Here is a 21,472-nt window from a genome sequence, read left to right on the forward strand (position 1 = left end):
CCCCCCCCCCCTTATGAATTTTTGTTGAACTGATTTGAGGGTCATCCACAAATAACGTTGGACGATTTGGAGGATTGTTAAAATCTTACTATTTCTTATAAATAAACAAAGTGGTTCAACTTTCAAACATTTAATTGAATTTTTAATTTTAAAAAAGGAATCCTTACCGAAAAGTATAATCGTTGATATTTTAGCCAAGAAATGATTTTTATTTTAAATAAAACACAGTTAAATTGAACCAAAAAGGAGGATACTCCGATAAAATAGTTCAGTCCTCAATCATGACAGAAGAATTTTCAACTACATCGATGCATTTTTAACGAAAAAGATTAGCTTTTTTCAAAAAAATTGAATTTTCAACCAAATAGTTCATTTTTAAATAAAAAATATGAATTTTAAACATATAAGATTAATATTCCACCAAAAAAGATTAATTCTCAACAAAATACATACATTTTTAACGAAATAGTTGAATTTTCAATCATTCGATTCATTTTCTACCAGAAGATATTATTTCTAAGAAGATATTTCTATCATTTAAAATTTTTTAAAATAATGTTTGAATTTTTAAACTAAACAAAAATTATTTTTTAACCAAAAATTGAGTGGTTAAATTGTAGTTTAGAATTAATTTTCAATAAAAATAACCATGTTTTTCTACAAAACAGTTCAAAACTAAAAAATAGTTACGTTCATGAACAAAACGATTTTTCAACAAAATACTTGAATCATTAAATAAAATGTAAATACTTAACTGAATAATTAAATTTTCTACCAAATTGTTGAATTTTTTAGCTGAGAATACGAATTTTCTATGAAACATTTTAATTTTTAACAGAAAAGTTCATTTTCCACCGAAAGAGATTAATTTTTAACCAAACAATTGCGTTCTTAACCAAAAAGGTTAATTTTTAACGGAATAGTATTTGAATTAAAAGAAATGTATTAGTCAAGACAGAAAAAAATTCTATAAAATTCTTGAACTTTTAACTAAGAAGTATGAATTTTGAACAAAATTATCTAATTTTCGCAAAAATAATTCAATTTCGAACAAAATAATACCATTTTTAAGGAAAAAGATGAATTCTCAAAAAAAATTCAACATTTGTTATTAAAAATGCATATTTTTGGGATTGAAAATTCAACTAGTTTGTGGAAAATTTGACTTTTTGTCTTTAAAATTATACAATTTGCTTGAAATTTATTGACTTTCTTGTGTTTTTGTTGTTGAATTCAACTGTTCGAATTTCAAATTGAAATCATTTTTGGTTCCAGTGTCAACTGTTTGTTTGAAAATTAATTGTTTTGCTTGATTCAACTATTTTGTTGAAAATTCGTCTTTTTGGGCTTAATTCAACAGGTTTATATTTTATATCGAAATACTTTTTGATAGAAGTATCAATTATTAAATTTTTCGTTGAAAATTATTATTTTTTGGTAGAAAATTCAGCTATTTGATTGAAAGTTTTAATAACTTCTTAAAAATTCAATTTTTTGGTTGGAAAAGTTACTTTTTTGTTGAAAACTCGTTTTTTAAATGAAAATTATTTTTTTTACGGAAAATTGAACTATTCTATTTTTGGATGAAAGTTGATATTTTTAGTTGAAACCTCAACTATTTGGTAAAAAATGCATAAATAATTAATTTTCTGGGTTGAAAATTTATATTTTTGAGTAGAAAATTCAACTATTTTTATAAAAAATTAAACTAGGTATTTCAAAATTATTTGTTAAAATTCATATTTTCAGGTTAAAAACTCAACTCTTTCGTAGAAAACTCGTTTTTGGCTTAAAAATTCAACAATGTAGTTGAAGTTCTTTTATTTCTTGGCAGAACAATCTTTCGTCGTGGAAAATTCAACTTTTGTGGAAAATCCGTCTGTTTTGAATATTCATCTTTGTAGGTTGGAAATTCAAATATTTTGTCGAGAATAAACTTTTTTTAATGAATATTTATATTTTTGGGATTGCGAATTCAACTATTTTGTAGAAAATTGGCCTTTTTTGCTTAAAAATTCTACAATTATATTTTTATTATATTTTTTGTTGAGAATTAATCTTTATTGGTTGATAATTCAAGTACTTGCTTGAAAGTTGAACTAATTTGTTAAAAATTGATTTATTTTAGTTAAAGATTCCAATTTGGTTGATAATTCACGTAAAAATTTCATCTCTTTTGGTGAAAATAGAACTGTTTGTTTAAAAAGTAATCTGTTTTGGTTGTTGATTCAACTATGTTGTTGAAAATTCGTCTTTTTTGGTTGAATTCATCTGTTTTTAAAAATTTTTTAATGTAAATATTTGTTGGTAGAAGCGTCAACTATTAAATTTTTTGTTGAGAATTCATTATTGTTTGGTAGAAAATTCAACTATTTTGTTGAAAGTGGAAATACTTTCATAAAAATTCATTTATTTAGTTGAAAATTGTATTATTTGGTTGAATCTGAAAATTCAACTATTTTATTTTTGATTGAAGCATGATATTGGTAGTTGAAAATTCAACTATTTGGTTGAAACTTCATGTATTTCTTGAAAAATCGTCTTTTTGGTAAAAAAAAGTTAATTTTCTGGGCTGAAAATGTATGTTTTTGGGGTTGAAAATTCCACTACTCTGACTAAAATTAAACTAATTGTTGAAAAATTAATTTTTTTTTGTTGAAAATTCATATCCGCATGTTAAAAATTCAACTCTTTTATACAAAATTCGTTTTTTGGCTTGAAAATTCATCAATTTAGTTGACATTTTTTTTCTTTCTTGACTAAAAAATCTTTCTAGTCGGAAAATTCAGCTCTTGTTGAAAATTCGTCATTTTGTTTTGAAGATTCATCCTAATAAGTTGGAAATTCAAATATTTTGTTCAAAATTAACTTTTTTTATGATAATTTATATTTTCGGGATTGCGAATTCAACTATTTTTTAAAAAATTGGTCGTTTTGACCCATAAATTCTACAATTGTATTGGTATTATATTTTTTGTAAAGAATTCAACTATTTTCTGGAAAATGCTACATAATTCGATTTGGAATTTAAAGAATATGCTAATGAAAACAAATTTGAAATAGCAAAAATGTTTAATTTTTAGGCAAAGATGATGACGTGGTGAAGCTTTACGATTTGACATCCCTCTGTAGTGAAGTGAACGATGACAAGGGCCAAAGTCCCTTCACAGTTCCTGTTGCGATGCTGCTTTATCGAGTCGCCCGGAATATGAAGTATTCTCTAGATTATTGCATAAAACGGGGAACCATCCGGATGCTCTTGAAGAACTGCATTCAGTTACTTGTGAAAGAAAAGTACCCGCAAATTGTTACTTCAGCTCATTACATGTTGTCCGATTTATACGTTCCTGCCGGCACGACGCCTGCGAATCCTATTTTAATGGAACAGACTGACGAAGATGAATCTCCGAACGAGAGTTGTTCATCCCAGGAAAACTATAAAGATTCGGAAAAAATGGAAGAGGATGTCAGCGCTGCTATCAAGTCTTTGACTTTGACGAGAAGTAGATACAATTTTCAAATTGTTGTTTTCTAAAACTCTTTTTCCCTTTTTAATCTTGCCTAGAGAGTGGCCACTGATTGGAAAAACCGGAAATTAGCTTGGAATTTTAGGCACCGAGAAATAGACGGGAATTTTTCATATTTGGTTTTACTTTTGCTGTCTCGCTCTTTTAGAAAAAAAAGGTTTGGAATTCTGCTCAGTGTTAGTCAACCATCTGAAATAAAAATTTGAATATTATTTTATATTTAAGATTTTAAATTTAATGTTTTGTTGAAAAATGAATGGTCCTTTTATACTTTATATTTACGAATTTAAAGCTGAGCTACTGGGTTTCAAATACTGAAGATCCTTATATATTTTTAAGGGAAAAACTTTTTTTTTAGATATGAAACACAGTAATCTGCTATTTTCCTCCTTTTTGAAGAATTATTTTTTTCCTTTTTCCGAGGAAATTTCATTCTTCGCTCAAATGAGAACTGAATTAAAAGAACCCAATAAGAGAAAATACAACCATTTTTTGGCTGAAAGTGAATTTCTTTTAATAGAAATATCTACTATTATATATTTTATTCAGAATTCACATATTGTTGTTCAAAATTATACTATTTGGTTGAAAATATCATTATTTTGTTCAAAATTCATCTTTTGGTAGAAAAGTGTTTTTTTTTGTTGCTCAAAATTTATTTCTTATGGATGAAACTTAATTAGTTTTAGTTGAAAAGTCCACTATCATATTTTTGGCCCAGAACTTATTTCTTTTGGGCAAAATTTCTTCTATTGCGTTGAAAATTCAACTATTTTCATAAAAAGTCATCTTTTTTAGTTGAAATTAATTTTTTCCATTGCAAAAGTCTAATGTTATATTTTGTATTTGGAATTCACCTATTTTCGTTAAGAATTTAACTACTTAATGAAAAATTGATTTAATTGGTTGAAAATTCAAATATTTTTTTAAAAAGTCATATTTTTTTGTCGAAAGTTCAAATGTTTCGTTTAATTTTTGTCTTTTCGTATAGAAAATTTAACTTTTTTTTGTTTGAAAATTAATTCTTTATAATTGAAACATCTGTTATATATATTTTTTTAAATGCATCCCTTTTAGTTAAAAATTTAATTATTTTGTTGTAAATTCAACATTATTGTTAAAAAGTCATTTTTAGTCGAAAATTCATCTTTTGGTAGAAATTATTTTTTCAATTCATATTTTATTGTTTAATGTTAATTCTTTTTTTTTTTTGAAAAGTCTCCTGTTATATTTTTGGTCAAAAATTCTATTTGGTTAAAATTTTAATTATTTTATTAAAAATTCAACTATTCCTTAAGAGGCCATATTTTTTAGTCTAAAATTCATCTTTTGGTAGAAATATAATCTCTTTTTTGTTGAAAATTCATATTTTCTGGTTTAAAGTTCATTCTTTTTAATTGAGAAGTCTGCTATTACATTTTGATCTAGAAATCGTCCTCTTTGATATAAAAATCTACAGTTTGGTTAAAAATTTAATGTTTTCGTTGAAATTCAATTATTTTCTTAGTTATATTTTTTGGTCGAAAATTGCATTCTTTTCATTGGAAAAGTTTACTATTATGTTTTGGATTCCTTTCAATTAAAAAGTCCACTTTTTTATTTTTGGTCCAGAACTCATCCCGTCTGGTTAAAAATTCTACAATTTTGTTGAAAATTGAATTATTTTGTTTGAAATTCAACTGTTTTGTTGAAAATTTGTCTTTTTTTTATAGAAAAATCACACTGTGTGGTTGAAAACTCGCCTTTTTTGTGATTTCAAGTCAATATTTTTAAATTGAAAACTCTACTATTATATTTTCGGTCCAGAACTTATTTCTTTTGGTTCTACTACTTAACCCATTAACGACTAAAGCTATCAATTTTATAACATGAGTTTGACCGCAAAATTTATGGGTATAAAAAAAGAATAAATAGATGAAAATTACTGTTCTTGATGTTTTTGGGTGAGCTAAATTCGAATCCGTCGTCAAAATTCTAATATTTTGACTTCAAAATTGAATATGGCGGTTTTTGCATACAAAATAGTGAAAAATGTTTGATTTTATATTTTTATCATTTTTTTCAGGCATAAAACGCGTTAATATCTTAAAATTTCTTCAACCATCGGTACACAAAATTCTTAAATTTTAACAGAAAATTTTTATATATGTTTTTTCTTCCAAAATGGAGGGCAAAATGCAAAAATGTCCCAAAAACTATAGACTCTGGTACAAATTTTCAAAGAATAAAAATGTCTTAGAATTAGTTAAAGAATATTCTTGAATTTTTTCAGAATTTTTGAGAAATTTTTTTGCAAATTTCGAATTTTTGAAAAATCAAAAATTTGTTCTAAAAAATCTGAATAAATTTCATAGTGTACTATGATTAATTTGAAGACATTTTTATTCCATGGAACTTTTTTTAAACTTCCAAGTGTTTGAGAAAAACAAAGATGATGGAAAAAAACAGTTTTTGGAACATTATTGCATTTTGTCCGCCATTTTGGAAGAAAAAACATATGTATAACAATTTTTTGTTAAAGTTTAAGAATTTTGTGCCCTGATGGTTTAAGAAGACCGCCATATTTAATTTTGAAGTCATAATATTCGAATTTTGACGACGGATTCTAATTTATCTCACCCAAAAATATAAGAAACAGTACTTTTGATCTATTTATTGCTTTGTTATACCCGTAAATTTTGCGGTCAAACTCATGTTAGAAAATTGATAGATTTGATCGTTAATGGTTTGATGAAAAATTTATTTAATTGGTTGAAAATTCAAATATTTTCGTTGAATTTTCGTCTTTTGGTAGGAAAGTAATATTTTTTGCTAAAAACTCAACTTTTGGTTGAAAATCAATTTTCTCTAATTGAAAAATCTACTGTAATATTTTTGGTTCTTAAATTCGTCTCTTTTGGTCGAAAATTTAATTATTTTGTTGCAAATACAACATTATTGTTGAAAAGTTATATTTTAGTCAAAAATTTATCTTTTGCTAGAAAAGTAATTTTGTTGTTGAAAATTCATATTTTATGGTTTAATATTAATTCTATTTTTTATTGAAAAGTCTAGAATTATATTTTTGGTAAAAAATTCTATTTGTTAGAAAATTTAATTATTTGATTAATAATTCAAATATTTGTTCAAAAAGTAATATTTTTTGCACGAAAATTCAGCTGTTTCGATAAATGCATATAAAAATATACTATTTGATTGAAAATTTAATTCTTTTGTTGAAATTCAACTATTTTCTTAGTTATATTTTTTGGTCCAAAATTTCACTCTTTTCATTGGAAAAGTCTACTATTATGTTTTGGATTCAGAATTAATCTCTTGGTGAAAAATTATATTAATTTATTGAAAATTCAACTACTTATTTAAAAAGTTCTTTTTTGTTAGAAAATGTTAACCATTTTGTTGATAATTCGTCTTATAGTATTGGTAATTCATCATTCTGTAGAAAAGTAATTTTTTAAATTAGATTGAGCTAGTTTCGGTTGAAAAATGAATTATTTTGTTTAAAATTAAACTGTTTTGTTGAAAGTTTGTCTTTTTTATAGAAAAATCACATTTTGTGGTTAAAATTCGTCTTTTGTGATTGCAAGTTAATATTTTGAAATTGAAAAGTCTACTATTATATTTTTTGTCTAGAATTCATTTCGTTTGATGAAGAAGTTGGTAAAAATTGAATCTTTTTGTTGAGCATTCAACTATTTTGTTTAAGTTATCTTTTTTAGTCGAAAATTCATCCTTTTCGATTTAAAATTGATCTTTTGGTTGAAAATTTATCTTTTTTGGTTAAAAAATCAACTGTTTTCTAAATGATTGGTCTTCTTGGCTTGAAAATTAAACTCTTTCGTTGAAAATGACACTGTTTTTGGTTGAAGTTTAATCTTTTTTGTTCGAAAATTAAATCATTTGGACGAAGATTCATCTTTTTAGGTTGAAAATACAACTGTTTTGTTGCATTTTTTTTTTAAATTGAGCTTTTGGGTTGAAAATTAACTTTTTTGCTGAAAATTCATCTTTCTGGGTTTAGAGGTCAAATATTTTTTTAAAGATTTGATTTTTCTGCTAGAAAACTCAACTCTTGTTGAAAGTCTACTACCTACATTAATGCTACTTATAAGAACTAATTTATTTCATTCATTATTTCTTTGTTTTATAGAAAAATCACATTTACAATATTTTACCTTATAGTTCGAAAATGTCATTCTTTTTAATATTTATATATTGTTTAATACCAGTAGTATTGCTAATATTATTATACACGATTAAAAGAATACCGAGAAAATGCTATTTTTTGACCAAGAAAATCGGAAAAAAGTCTAGAATTTTTTTTTTTTTTTTTTTTTAGTTTGAGAACTAAAATTTAATTAATAATTCATCATTCTACTTTCAGTTAGAGAGCAATCAGAGTATGCGCAATTCAAGTACAAGCCTCCTCCGATTATTGGCACAATAGAAGAAAGATGTAGAGTCGCTTTGGAGCATGTAGCTAGTGGTCTTGAATGTTTGAAGTACTTTCCGATTCAAGAAGACTCTCCAGAAAAGGAGGAAGTAGATGAGAAGGAAGAGATATTAGAACCTGAAGAAGATGTTCCGCAAATGGCCAAGCCTTTCCAAGCCATCCCGATGCCTTATACTCCTCTGAACAAACTGGCAGAAGCTGCTGGCAGCAGTCCAAGCTACAAGAAGAAGAACAAGCAGAAGAAGCATAAAAAGTCGGAGAAGAGAGTTCCTATAACTGACGAGGAAGCGCCGAATGCTGTAGTCTGCAAGTCAGAGACCCTTCCGACCTGGCAGGCGCCGAAGAAGAGCGACAATCTTAGCTGGAACGCTCATCTGAAGACCTTGCTTTACGAAAAAGCTTCTTTGATTCTCGGCGTGCTTGCTGAAAATGAGTATTCCCATGGAAATTATGGAGCTGCTCTTCGCTACATTTCCATTGTGCTGCGCTGTCAGAAAATCCTGGATGTTTTCTGTGGAATTAATAACGAGCAGATGATGAGTTACTTTTTGGGAAGGGCTGGTGATTGTGGTTTCATGACTGTCCAGGATTGGGGTAAAGTGGAGAAGCACAGGCAAGATTATGAAGCGAAGACTGAAACCAGTCCGTTTATTGACGAAATTTGCTCCATGGAGGAACTCGAAAATAGTGAGTTTTATATCTGTTTCAGTGCTTCTGTCTCCGCATCGTAGATCTAGCTAGAAATTTTAAAGAACGAAACACTTCTTCAAAATTTAACAGCAAACCAACTTTTTTTTTAGGTTCAAATTATCAATAAAAATAGTTAAAAGATTTATACCTGTATTGGGAATGGCGGTCTACCATTTCGCCACCTGGTGCCGAAAACTGGAACTAGAAAGAGTAGGTACCATTTTAAAGATGCACATTAATTTTTGCATAAAAGTGGTTTTATGATATTTTGTGAAGTATAAAACAATAATTGAATATGAATAATAGACGATTTAGGGTCAATGAAATTTAAAAAATTGAACTCTAAAGATAATAATTTTTCCATTTGAATGAATTAAAACTGAGCTGCAAATGAAAGCACTCAAAGTGGAACTCTTGAATTTCTAACTTTTAAAATTGAAGTTTAAAAGTTTTTTAATTCAATATGTTTGTATTCAAATCTGATTCAAATGCTCAATAATGTACACGTGTTAAATGGAAGCTACTAACCATTTTAAACTGAGCAAGTTTTAATTAAATGCACTTAAACTGCAAAATAAAATTTTCAACTTTCTTAAATTGTAGAGTTCAAAGATTCAGATTCAGTTCTAAAAATATAAATCCACGTTATCATTTCCAATGCTCGAAAGTCTAAATTGAAGAATCAATAGACGAAATTAAAAATGGTAACAATTAAATCATATCAGAAAGATAAAAAATTGAACGATTACATTTTTTGTTTAAACTGAACAGTTCTTAAATTAAAAAATCATTTAAATGCTTCCAAATTTTATTTGAAAATCTTGAAACATCGGCATGTTGTTTACATTTTTTTCAAATTTTTTATTATTTTTTAAATTGTTCTAGAACTTTTAAACATCCCTTCAAATTAATCCAATTTTTTCTATTTTTTTAAATTCTGCCAACTGAAATAAATTTCCTTTAAATTGTCCACATTCATTTTTGATAATCTCGTAAATCTTTCTAATGCTTTTTAAATAATCACTCAAAATTATATTTTCAAAATAAAAATCATTCTTAATTTTCATAGAAAATGTTTTTTGGTCTTCTGAAGCTATTCAAAATTCTTAAAAAGCTTTTAAATTTTTTGTTGGAAATTTTCCAAAATATAGATTTTGTTTTAAATTAGGCCGTGGGTTATTTACACCGAAATTCAACAATTTATTACTTACAAAATAATTTTTTTTTAAATAGAACAATTAAAATGTAACGTTCAAAATTTAGTTTTTAATATTTACTATAATTACTTATTTAAAATAAACTGTCAGATGTTTCTAAATATTAATTAATTCTTATTTTTCTTAATTGAAAAATTCCGAATTGAATAGTTTAAAAATGTAATATTTTAGATTAAAATAATACGTGAAATTTAATAAAAGCTTTTAATTATAAATATATTATCTTGATGTTATTTTAAAATTAAAAATAGTTTATAAAGTTTCAATCGGGCGTTTAAATTTGCTTAACTAATAAGTTTTTCCAATTGGTATAGTTTACATAATTTTTAATGTTAGAAACTGAAAATTCTAAAATTGCAAACTGATTTCGAATCGTCTTCACTATTAATTCATATTGACAGTTGATCAACCAAAAATTTTTTTATTTAAAATCTTCGATTTCAAATGCTTCTAATTTTTAGTGGCTTAAGTCTTTAAAATTGCATTTTAAAATTCTTTAAAATAAAATGTACACTTAATAATTAAAGGCTAAAATTAAAAATTTGTTAAAGTGGACGATTTTGGAGATACACATTCTAAAAAGAATTACATATATAATTGAAAAAGATCACAATTTAACTAATTATTTTTAAAACTACGAGAATCACAGACAAATTTTTGTCTATAAATTTGTAAAATTCCCGGTAAAAAAATAAATTCACTGTCATTTCCCACTCTTATAAGATTCCTGCTTTTTCGGACCAGCGGCCACCTTGCGATTGGAATTTAAATAAGAATTCTACCCTAACTTTCAGATGAGCTTTTAAATAGTAAATTCTCCATGTATAAATTGATGAAAATTTACTTTGAGTTCATTTTGACTTTAAAATATGTCCATTTAAGTTTATAATCTTTTGAAAATCACAATAAATGGAACAATAATTGTTTTTTTATTTTTTTGTCAAGAAAAATATTTCTGTACACAAATATGTTTTTTTTCACCTTATTAGATGTATGTTCACTCTAAACCCTTTTGTTTTCAAAAGACTTATTTTTAGTATCCAATTAATACTTTAAACTCCGCAACAAAAATTGTTAAAACACTTTTATACAAAAATTAATGTACAACTTTAAAATCGTACCTATTCTTTATAGTTCGGATTTTTTCTACCAGGTGGCATATCGCAGTTTAACCATTCCCAATAGTGATAATTCCATTAAAATGTTTTTTACCCTCCCTATTTGACTTTCAAGTTTCAAAAAATCAACAAAAAAAGTGGACTTTTTCGCTATTTTTTTTTAGAGTCATGGTAAGTTTTTCCACTATTTGATCATATAATGTGTGATATACATGAATGGGAATGTATTTGCAGTTTGATGCAACAATAATATATAAGGAATGTTGACATAAATTTTTTTTTTTACATTCTAAAAATCACAGTAAAATGCATCGTGGGTGTTCAACACCCCAGCGTATTTAATCATGTATGGTTTAACCCTTATTGAATAGTTTGTCACAATAAAATTATCCGATATAGTTTGAGGTATATTTTATAAGGTAGAGTTTATTTTATAGCCATTTATTTATTTTAAATTTGTTTAAAAAAATTATTGAAAAAAATGAAAAAATGGGTTTTTTACTTAAAAATTCATAACTCACGCAATTTTAATTATTTTAACCTGAAAATTTATGAACATACTTTTAAAATAGTGTACTTTTATAAAAAATTGCAACATGTGTGCTTTAAAAAAAAAAATTTATTTGCACCCCACGATTTTTTTATTAATTACAGTTAGTGTCTCCAACTAAAGCTAGATGGCGACACTTACTTAATTTTTCCGAATTAAGTATGGTTTATAAGAGATTGGAAATTTTTTTGTGGAGTCAGACACCCACAATGCACTTTAAGGGTTAATATGTATCACACATTTTATGGTCAAATAGTCGAGAAATTTACCGCTACTAAGGAAATATCGAAAAAGTCGACTTTTTTCGATTTTTTGAAAATTCAAAGTCAATTAGGCAGGGTAAAAAATATTTCAGCGGAATTATCGCAATACAGATATACATCGGCTTGCTTGGATCTATTTTTATTGATAATTGAAATCTAAAAAACAATGGTTTGCTTTTCAAATTTGAAGAAGTCCTTCGTTTTTTCGAGATTCTTAGCTTTACCTACGATGGGGAGATAGAGGGGTGTTTTTTTTCTTAATCATATTCAGGAGAGCGTTTTTGACTGCCAAAAGACAGTTTTTCCTTACTATTAGAACTTCGCACAAGTAACATTCAGATATTTTTGGCTGAAAAAAATGATGAGTGGTGATGATAATTTAACTGTTCGAAAAAAATACTTGAAAAAAAAAACGTCGACAATCGTAAAAGAAATCGGAAAGCCCGTGGGGTATTTGACACCCAGTGTGCCCTTTTAGTGTTTGAGCGCAATATAAAATTTTTTTTTAAATGAATTTTTTCAACTGAAAATTTAACTATCCTATTTTTGGTTAAGAATTGACCGTTTTTAGTTGAAAATTCAAGTATCTCGTTGAAACTGCATGTATTTAATTGGAAATTTACCAGTTTGTTAATAATATTTTCTCTTCCTTGACAGAAAAATTTTTTTATAGTTAAAAATTCATCCTATGTTGAAAATTTCTCTTTTTTTCGTTGAATTAAACTGTTGTTGATTAAAAATAAAACAAATTGATTGAAAGTTAAACCCTTTTGTTAAAAACCATTTTTATTAAGGTTGATCATTTGAATTGAAAATTCATCTATTTGGTTGAAAGTTGAGCTGTTTTGTTGAAAATTAATTTTATTTACTTATAATTTAATTATTATTGTTAAAACTTAAACTATTTTGTTCATCTTTTCTTAAGTATTATTTTTTAACTAAAAATGTAATTATTCTAGTTGATTATTTCCTCACGGCAGTTAAAAATTCATCTCTTTAGCTTCGGTGGAAAATGTAACAACTTTGTTGAAAAGTCTTTTTTTCTTCGTTCATAATTAATTTCTAAATAATTACTTTATCGATTAATTGATTAATCTTTTTTAGTTCCAAAATTTAACTATTTAGTTAATAATTTGTCCTTTTTAGTTGAAAACTAACTGCTTGGTTCAAAATTCATCTAATATTTTGAAAAATCCTATTTTTTGGTAGAAAATTAATCTTGTTATTTTTAAAATTCACCTTTTTGGTTGAAAATTTAACAATTCCAGTTAAAGATTCACCATTTTAGTTGAAAAATCAAGATTTGAGTCGAATATTACAGTACTTTGTTGAAATTTCTATTCTTTATTTAAACATTCATCTTTTTGGTTGAAAATTCAACTATTACAGTTGAAGATACATCATTTTAGTTTATGGTTTAAAATTCAACTATTTAGTTAAAAATTCGTCCGTATTCTCGAAGATGAAATATTTTACTTACATATTCACTGAACTTGAATTATTATTATTATCCAAATTCATGGAAAAAATTAAGAAATGATTAATTATTGATTTCAATTTAATTTTACATATGAACCCTCTGAGCCTAGACTTCAATATTTCTGGTTTAGATTAACGAATCGGGCATTTTTATTTGTTAAAATATAGCGGAAAGTCGCACAAAAATGAATGTTATAAAATTAATCAGAGAAATTCAACATATTACTATAAATATTTTCACAAAACTGAAACAACTATATAGCGAGCCGAAAATATCGTCCGGGTATAATCTACCCAGTCTAGACTGAGAGGGTTAATAATACTATTTTTGCATATTTAGATATTTACAAAAACTGAAATAAATCATTAGTTATAATAAATCTGCGAAATATTATACATGCTACAAGTCAATTGTTTAGAAAAAATTATACTTGGAAAAAACCTAGAATTTCTCAGATAATTTTTTCCCAGGGTTTGAGTAGACAACCTGTCTATTATTTTCATACACGCGTAAATAAGAAAAAACTGAATTATATTTATGAGATTTGAGAACTAGGTATATTGTATAATTGTATTTATTTTTAGGTGATCTTGAACTTCTGCCACAAAGATTTGAGAGTTTAGAAAGCACTTTGGTCGATTCCTTGCGATGCTATGAAAAAGCGTTGGCTCTCCAACAACCGAGCGAGGATCGAAACACACTTTTGAGAAGAGTTGGAAACATTCATAACGAGCTGGGAGTTTTGTATATGAATCAAGCAAGTGGTGAGTTCTAAGACTTTTTTTTTCTCCTGATCCAAGAGACTTTTGTAATCTCAGGAATAGTAATTTGAGTAACTTTTAATTTAACAGCTCGTTACCAACCGAAAATCGACGATTCGAGTCCGTCTTCTTCAGAAGTCACAGCCCTTCTTGAACGTTCGCGAACGCATCTGGAGGCTGGAGTAAAGTCCTTTGAAACTGTCCACGACGAGTCAAATCTGGCACTTCTGTATGCAAATATGGGTCGCTTATTGCGATTACGAGCCCATATGCACATGAAGCAACCTCAAGAAGAGCGTCAGTTTTATGAAAAAGCTCTCACGTGCTACCAAAAGGCCTTGCAAGTCCTGGGAGTGAGAAAATGCAATCCTACTATCTGGGACAATGTGACCTGGGATTTTTCCACAACTTTGTACACGATGGCAACTTATCTTCAGGATTATCCTGTTGCCGGAAATAAGGTATTTCAGAATTTTAGAAATTAAGAAGCCTTAGGGCTCATCCATAAACTAGGTTACCAATTTTGTGCAATTTTTAACGTAGCCTTTAAGTAAAACTTGATTTTACGTTGATACTGATTTTTTCTTGTATATATATATATAGCGAGTCAAATTGCCAATTTGCCTATATTGTCTACGTGACCGTGTGGTTAATTATAAAGTTCGATAATAAATCAAGAATAAAAAATAAAAAGTGATTGTCAGAGTAAGTGTTGCAATGTGCCTGATTGAAATTTTTGTGACAGATAATCCGGTTTTTACTGAATCTTTAAACTGAGAAAGGTACATTTGTAACCAAAAATGGAAACTTTAAGCTTTTAATTTAAAAAATAATTTTAAATTATAAAAACAAAACGAATTTTCTACTGGATAGTTTATTTTTATACTAAATTATTGAACTTTCAAGACAGTAGGACGAATTTTCTATACAAAACAGTTGAATTCTCAAATCAAAAAGTTTAAATTTATGAAGAAAAAAACTTATTTTTAAAAAAGTAAGTAGCTCAACTTTAAACCCTAGTTCTTAAATTTCCAACCGAAAAGATAAATTTTGGAACAAAAGTATTAATTTTCTACCGAAAATAGACTAATCTTACAACAAAATTCTGAAATTCTGAACCAAGAGTTTAATTTTCAACTAAACAAAGAAGGATTTTGAAATAAAAAGATTAATTTACTACCAAAAAAGACGAATTTGTAATAAAATTTGAAAATAGGGAATCAAAAAGTTGAATTTTCCACTAAAAAAGAATTATGAAAAAAATTAATTTACTGCAAAAAGAGACGAATTTTTAATAAAATTCAAGAATTCCGAACGAAATAGTTGAATTTTCAACCAAAAAAGAATTAAAAAAGAAGAAATTAATTTATTACCATAAAAGGCTAGTTTTTAACAAAATTCGAGAATTCTGTATAAAAAAAAATTGGATTTTTTTACTAAAAAGAAGAATGTTTAAACAAAATAATTAATTTTCTACTAAAAAAGACGAATTTTCAACAAAATTGAAGAATTCTGAACCAAAAAGTTGAATTTTTCACTAAAAGAGATGAATTGTTAAACAAAAAGATTAATTTACTAGCAAAAAATACGAATTTTCAAGAAAAATCAAGAATTGAAAGAAATTTTATTTCTTTAATTATTTTTAAGAAAGTAGCTCAATTTTAAACCCTACTTGTTAAATTATCAACTGAAAGGATACAGTTTTAAACAGAAAAATTAATTTTCTACTGAAAAAAGACGAATCTCATAAGAAAATTCCAGAATTCTGAACCAAAAAGTTAAATTTTCAACTAAACAAAGAAGAATTGTTAAACAAAAAGATTAATTTATATCAAAAGAGTATAATTTTAATAAAGTTCATAACCAAAAGTTGAATTTTAAACTAAAAAATATGAATTTTTAAAGAAAAAATTAATTTGCCCAAGAAAAAGATGAATTTTTATTAAACTTTAAGAATTCTGAACAAAAAATATGAATTTTCTACTAAAAAAGAAGACTTTTGAAACAAAAAGGTTAATTTACTTCCAAAATGCCGAGTTTTAAATAAAATTCAAGAGTTCTCAACTAAAAAAGTTGAATTTTCAACTAAGAAAGAAGAATTTTAAAACAATAAGATTAATTTACTACCAAAAAAGACAAATTTATAATAAAATTCATGAATACGGAACCAAAAAGTTGCATTCTCTACCAATAAAGAAGAATTAAAAAAAAATTTATTTATTAGAAAAAAGACGAATTTTTAATAAAATACAAGAATTCCGAAAGAAAGAGTTGAATTTTCAACGAAGAATGAATTTTAAAAAAAATTAATTCACTACCATATAAAGGCTAATTTTGAACAAAATTCAAGAAGTCTGAACAATCAATTGAATTTTTTACTGAAAAGAATTTTTAAACAAAATGATTAATTTCCTATTAAAAAAGAAGAATTTACAACAAAATTGAAGAATTCTGAACCAAAAATTTGAATTTTGTACTAATAAAGAATTTTTTAACAAAAAGATTAATTTACTGCCCAAAAAGACGAATTTTTCATAAAATTCTAGAATAAAAAAGTTGAATTGTCAACTAAAAAGAAGATTTAAAAACAAGAGATTAATCTACTACAAAAAATACGAATTTTGAACTAAATTCAAGAATTTGAACCAAAGAATTGAATTTTCTACTAAAAAAAAGAAGAATTTTTATACAAAAAGATTAACTGACTACCGAAAAAGACGAATGTCATAAGAAAATTCCAGAATTCTGAACCAAAAAGTTTAACTTTAAACTAAACAAAAAAGAATTTTTAAACAAGAATATTAATTTGTTAAAAAAAATAATAATTTCAATAAAATTCCAGATTTCATAACCAAAATTTGAAGTTTGAACTAAAAAGATGAATTTTTAAAGAAAAAATTAGTTTGCCCAATAAAAAGACGAATTTTGATAAAAATTCAAGAATTCTGAAAAAAAGAATGAATTTTCTACTAAAAAACATGAATTTCTAAAGAAAAAGGCTAATTTAAGGCCAAAAAGCCAAATTTTTTATAAAATTAAAGAGTTCTCAACCAAAAAGTTGACTTTTCCACTAAAAAAGAAGTATGCAAAAAAAATTAATTTGCTTAGGAAAAAGACGAATTTTTAATAAAATTTAAGAATTACGAACGAAAAGTTGAATTTTCAACTAAGAATTAATAAAAAAAAAGAAATTAATTTACTACCAAAAAAGGCTAATTTCTAACAAAATTCAAGAATTCTAAACAAAAAAATTTACTTTTCTACTAAAAGAAGAATTTTGAAACAAAATGATTAATTTCTTACTGAAAAAAAGACGAATTTTCAACAAAATTTAAGAATTCTGAACCAAAAAGTTGAATTTTTCACTAAAAAAGAATTTTTAAACAATAAGATTAATTCACTGCCAAAAAATACGAATTTTTAATAAAATTTTAGAATCAAAAAGTTGAATCGTCAACTAAAAAAGCAGAATTAAAAACAAGAGAATAATCGACTTCCAGAAATACGAATTTTTAACGAAATTCAAGAATTTGAACAAAGGAATTGAATTTTCTACTAAAAAAGAAGAATTTTTAAACAAAAACATTAACTTACTACCAAAAATGATGAATTTTTTAAATAAAATGTGTGTGACATTACTTTGAGACTCAAAAATAATTTGAAATTTGAAAAAATTTCAAACTACTTCTAGATTTCTCAAGGTTTTGAAATAAAATTTTGAAGCTTTTCAAGGATGTTTAAACTATTTAAGGTGAAAATAATTGAACTTCCAATTTAAGAAGTGTTCAGTTTAAAAAAAATTAATTTTTTAATTTGTTATGTCTATTGTATAATAATTTTGGAATTGAATCTGAAGCTTTGAACTCCACATAACTGATAAAAGTTACAAATTCTAAATTTTGTAGTTTATCTGCATTTCATTTAAACTTGTTCAAATGAAAAGCGCTACTGTCCCCTATGTTATATGTTTTTATTTTTATTGAACCTTGAATACAAAATTTCGTATTTAAAAAACTTATACTTCAATTTTAATAGTTTAAAATCCAAGAGTTCCACTTTGAATCCTGTCAGTTGTAGTTTATTTTTTATAAGTTTGAATTGAAAAATGTTATCCTTAAGAGTTCGAATTTTTAAATTTTATTGACCGTGAAATATGTTTGCGAACCGGGAAAAAAAACGGAGAAAGTACCGGAAATTTTTTTATCGATTAAAATGGCAACTGAGTTTCATAGAACTTTATAAAGATTTTGTAACGGAATCCAGGATATCAAAAGAATTAACATATACAATTTCAAGATGTTTAAAAATATTCACGAATTTTCCAACCATTTTTAGAGGATCTCGACAGATGTCACGTGTTCCTAAATGATTTTAATGGTTTAAAAAGCTTTTACGATATTCTAAAAGATTCGAAAAGATTTCACACTATTTTGTATTTGTCAAATGAGTCCGATTTCCCTATTTATTTCTTACATTTAATTTGAGGGGATCTTTTAATTTGCAGAGTGAGGAAGAATTGGAACGAGAAGTCGTCGATATTCTACAGAAGGCTTTGAAATATTGCGAAGTTGAAATTCCTGGCCCTCGTCAACCTATTTATCAGTTTCGAGCTGCCACAATACACCACAGATTGGCCTCCTTGTATCACAGAATGTACAGGGAGCTGGATCCGGAAATCGAGGTCGCTAGAAGGAAAACGAGCCTCCAGTTGTGTAAACTGAATTATGAAAAAGCATCTAAACTCTTTTTGTCCTTGGAACAAACGCTAGAGTATCTGACAGTTCAAATGGAACGAGTGGCATTGGCTGAATTTCAGGCTCAGGGTATTTTATAACTGTTTATTTGCAATTGCATTTCATTATCAGGATTGCTACAGTTCAGAGAATTCTCAAAAGTCAGGGGATTTAAAACTGGCCAGGGAAAGTCTGAAAGAATCGTAGAAATTTCGATAAATTTAAGTTGAAATTGAAGTTTTGGGATCACAAATTACGGGAGACATTTTTCTAAAATTTTGGGTTGAAAATTCATTTTTTTTTAATTTTAAATTTAGTTGAAAAATCTTTTCTTTTTTGGGTTGAACATTCTTTTTTTCCTGAAAATATAGCTTCCATTTTTGCTCCAATTTTTTTAAAACTTCATTTACTATGTTTTTTTGTTGAAGTTTCAATTATTTTGGTAGAAAATTTATATTTTTCGGTATGAAAATTCAATTATTTTTGTCAAAAAATCATTGTGGTTCAAACTTCTTTTTTTCTTGTTAAAAATTTATCTTCTTCAATTAAAAGTTCATTTGTTTTGTTAAGAATTATCTTTTTTGGCAAAAAAATTCATCTATTTGGTTCAATTTTTTTTTTAAATAAAAATGTGACTATTTCATTTCTGCTGGGAAATTAATCTTTTTTACTTGAAAATTCATTTATTTTTTTTAAAACTGGTCTTCATGGGTTGAAAATTCAATTATTTTTGTCAAAAATTTAAATATTTAGTCAACAAAAAAGTTTGTAAGAATTAGTCTAGTTTACTTAAACGTGCATGTATTTTGTAAAAAATTTTCTTTTTAGGTAGAAACTTTAATCTATTTGGTACAAAATTAAATTCTTGAAAGTGGAAATAACTGCTCTATTTTATCTTGAAAATTGATATTTTTTGGTTGAAAATTCATGTTTTTTCATTTGGAAGGTTCATATATTTTATTTGAAATTTATCTCTTTTTTGTAGAAAATTCGTCTATTTACTTCAAAATTTAATCATTTGGTTAAAAATGGTTTGTTTAGTTTGAAAATTTAACAATTTTATTAAAAATTCATCTATTTCGTTGAAAAATTATATTTTTGACTGAAAATTAAACTATTCCATTTTGCTTGAAAAATTATCTTTTTTTGTTAAAAAATGCATTTATTTTTTTCAAAACTCATCTTTGTTTGGTTTGAGATTCAATTATTTCGGTGAAAAAATTCATATTTTGGTTTCGAAAGTCTAGTTATTTTGGCAAAAAAAATGAAAGTTGTTCAAAAATTATTTTCAGGGTTAAAAATGGATCTTCTTTAATTGAAAGTTCATGTATTTTGTTTCAAATTTGTCTTTGGGTAGAAAGTTAATTTATTTGGTTGAAAAGTAATTTCATAAAGTAAAAATGTAACTTTTCGATTTTTACTTGAAAATTTATCTTTTTTTGTTGAAAACTTTTTACTTTGTTTTTTTTTTAAACTTTTTTCTACTTTGTTTAAAACTCGTCTTTATAAGTGAAAAGTTCAATTGTTTTGGTAAAAAATTCTACTTTTTGGCTATAATTTTTTTTTCAAATCATGTTTTTCACTTGAAAGATTTATATGTTTTGTAGAAAATTTATCTTTTTGGGTAGGAAATTCATCTGTTTAGTTGATATTCAACTATTAGGTTAAAAATTTAAGTTTGGTTAAAAATTCATCTAGTTGGTTGAAAATTAATTTTCTTAACTGAAAATTTAACTATTCTATTTTTTCCGTGAAAATTTATCCTCTTTAGATGAAAATTCATTTATTTGGTTTAAAACTCGTGTTTATACGTTGAAGGTTCAATTTTTTTGGTCAAAAATGCAAATTTTTGGTTAAAACTGATTTTTTTTTCTTAAAAATTCATGTTTTTCACTTGAAAGATTCACGTATTTTATTGAAAATCTATCTTTTTGGGTATGAAATCCATCTATTTAGTTGAAAATTCAACTATTTCGTTAAAAATTCATCCAGTTGGTTGGAAATTAATTTTGTAAGCTGAAAATTTAACTACTCTATTTTTACTTGAAAATTTATCTTTTTAGTTGAAAATTCATTTGTTTTGTTTAATACTCGTCTTTATAAGTTGAAAGTTAAATTGTTTTGGTCAAAAATGCAAGTTTTTGGTTAAAACTTAATTTTTTTTCTTAAAAATTCATGTTTTTGGCTTGAAAGGTTAATATATTTTGTTGAAAATTGATCTTTGTGTAGGAAATTTATGTATTTGGTTGATATTCAACTATTTGATTAAAAATTAATTTTTTGTTGTCTGAACACTTACCAGTTTTGTTAAAAATTAATCTATTTGTTTGAAAATTAATTTTGTTAACTGAACAATTAACTATTCTATTTTTAGTTGAAAATTCTTCATTTTTAGTTGAGATTCGAATTATTTTCTGCAGACAATTTATCTAGTTGGTTGAAAATTCTAATACATGGTTAAAAATTCATTTTTCTTTTTGAAAATTTAACAATTTTGTTAAAGATAGAATTTTTTTGGGTTCACAATTTCTTAAACTAAAAGTGTAACTATTCCATTTTTTCTTGAAGTTTTATCTTGTTGCAAATCCATTTAGTTTGTTTAAAACTTGTCTCTATAGATTAAAAAGTCATTTATTTTGGTCAATAGTTCATATTTTTGCTTTGAAAATTCAAGTTTTTT

The 21,472-nt window shown here is 25.7% G+C and overlaps 1 protein-coding gene across 1 annotated transcript in view; it reads left to right on the top strand.

Annotated features, from left to right (window-relative positions):
• Positions 1-21,472, top strand: part of LOC117174391 (erythroid differentiation-related factor 1) — a 36,171-nt gene that overhangs the window by 9,924 nt on the left and 4,775 nt on the right. Inside the window, exons 3-7 of the mRNA XM_033363480.1 lie at positions 3,084-3,503; positions 7,912-8,667; positions 13,883-14,062; positions 14,150-14,520; positions 18,564-18,882. Of these exons, the coding sequence (XP_033219371.1) occupies positions 3,084-3,503; positions 7,912-8,667; positions 13,883-14,062; positions 14,150-14,520; positions 18,564-18,882 (2,046 nt within the window). The remainder of the gene's footprint in view (positions 1-3,083; positions 3,504-7,911; positions 8,668-13,882; positions 14,063-14,149; positions 14,521-18,563; positions 18,883-21,472) is intronic.

Source organism: Belonocnema kinseyi, chromosome 6 (assembly GCF_010883055.1).
Source record: "Belonocnema kinseyi isolate 2016_QV_RU_SX_M_011 chromosome 6, B_treatae_v1, whole genome shotgun sequence".
NCBI lineage: Eukaryota > Metazoa > Arthropoda > Insecta > Hymenoptera > Cynipidae > Belonocnema > Belonocnema kinseyi.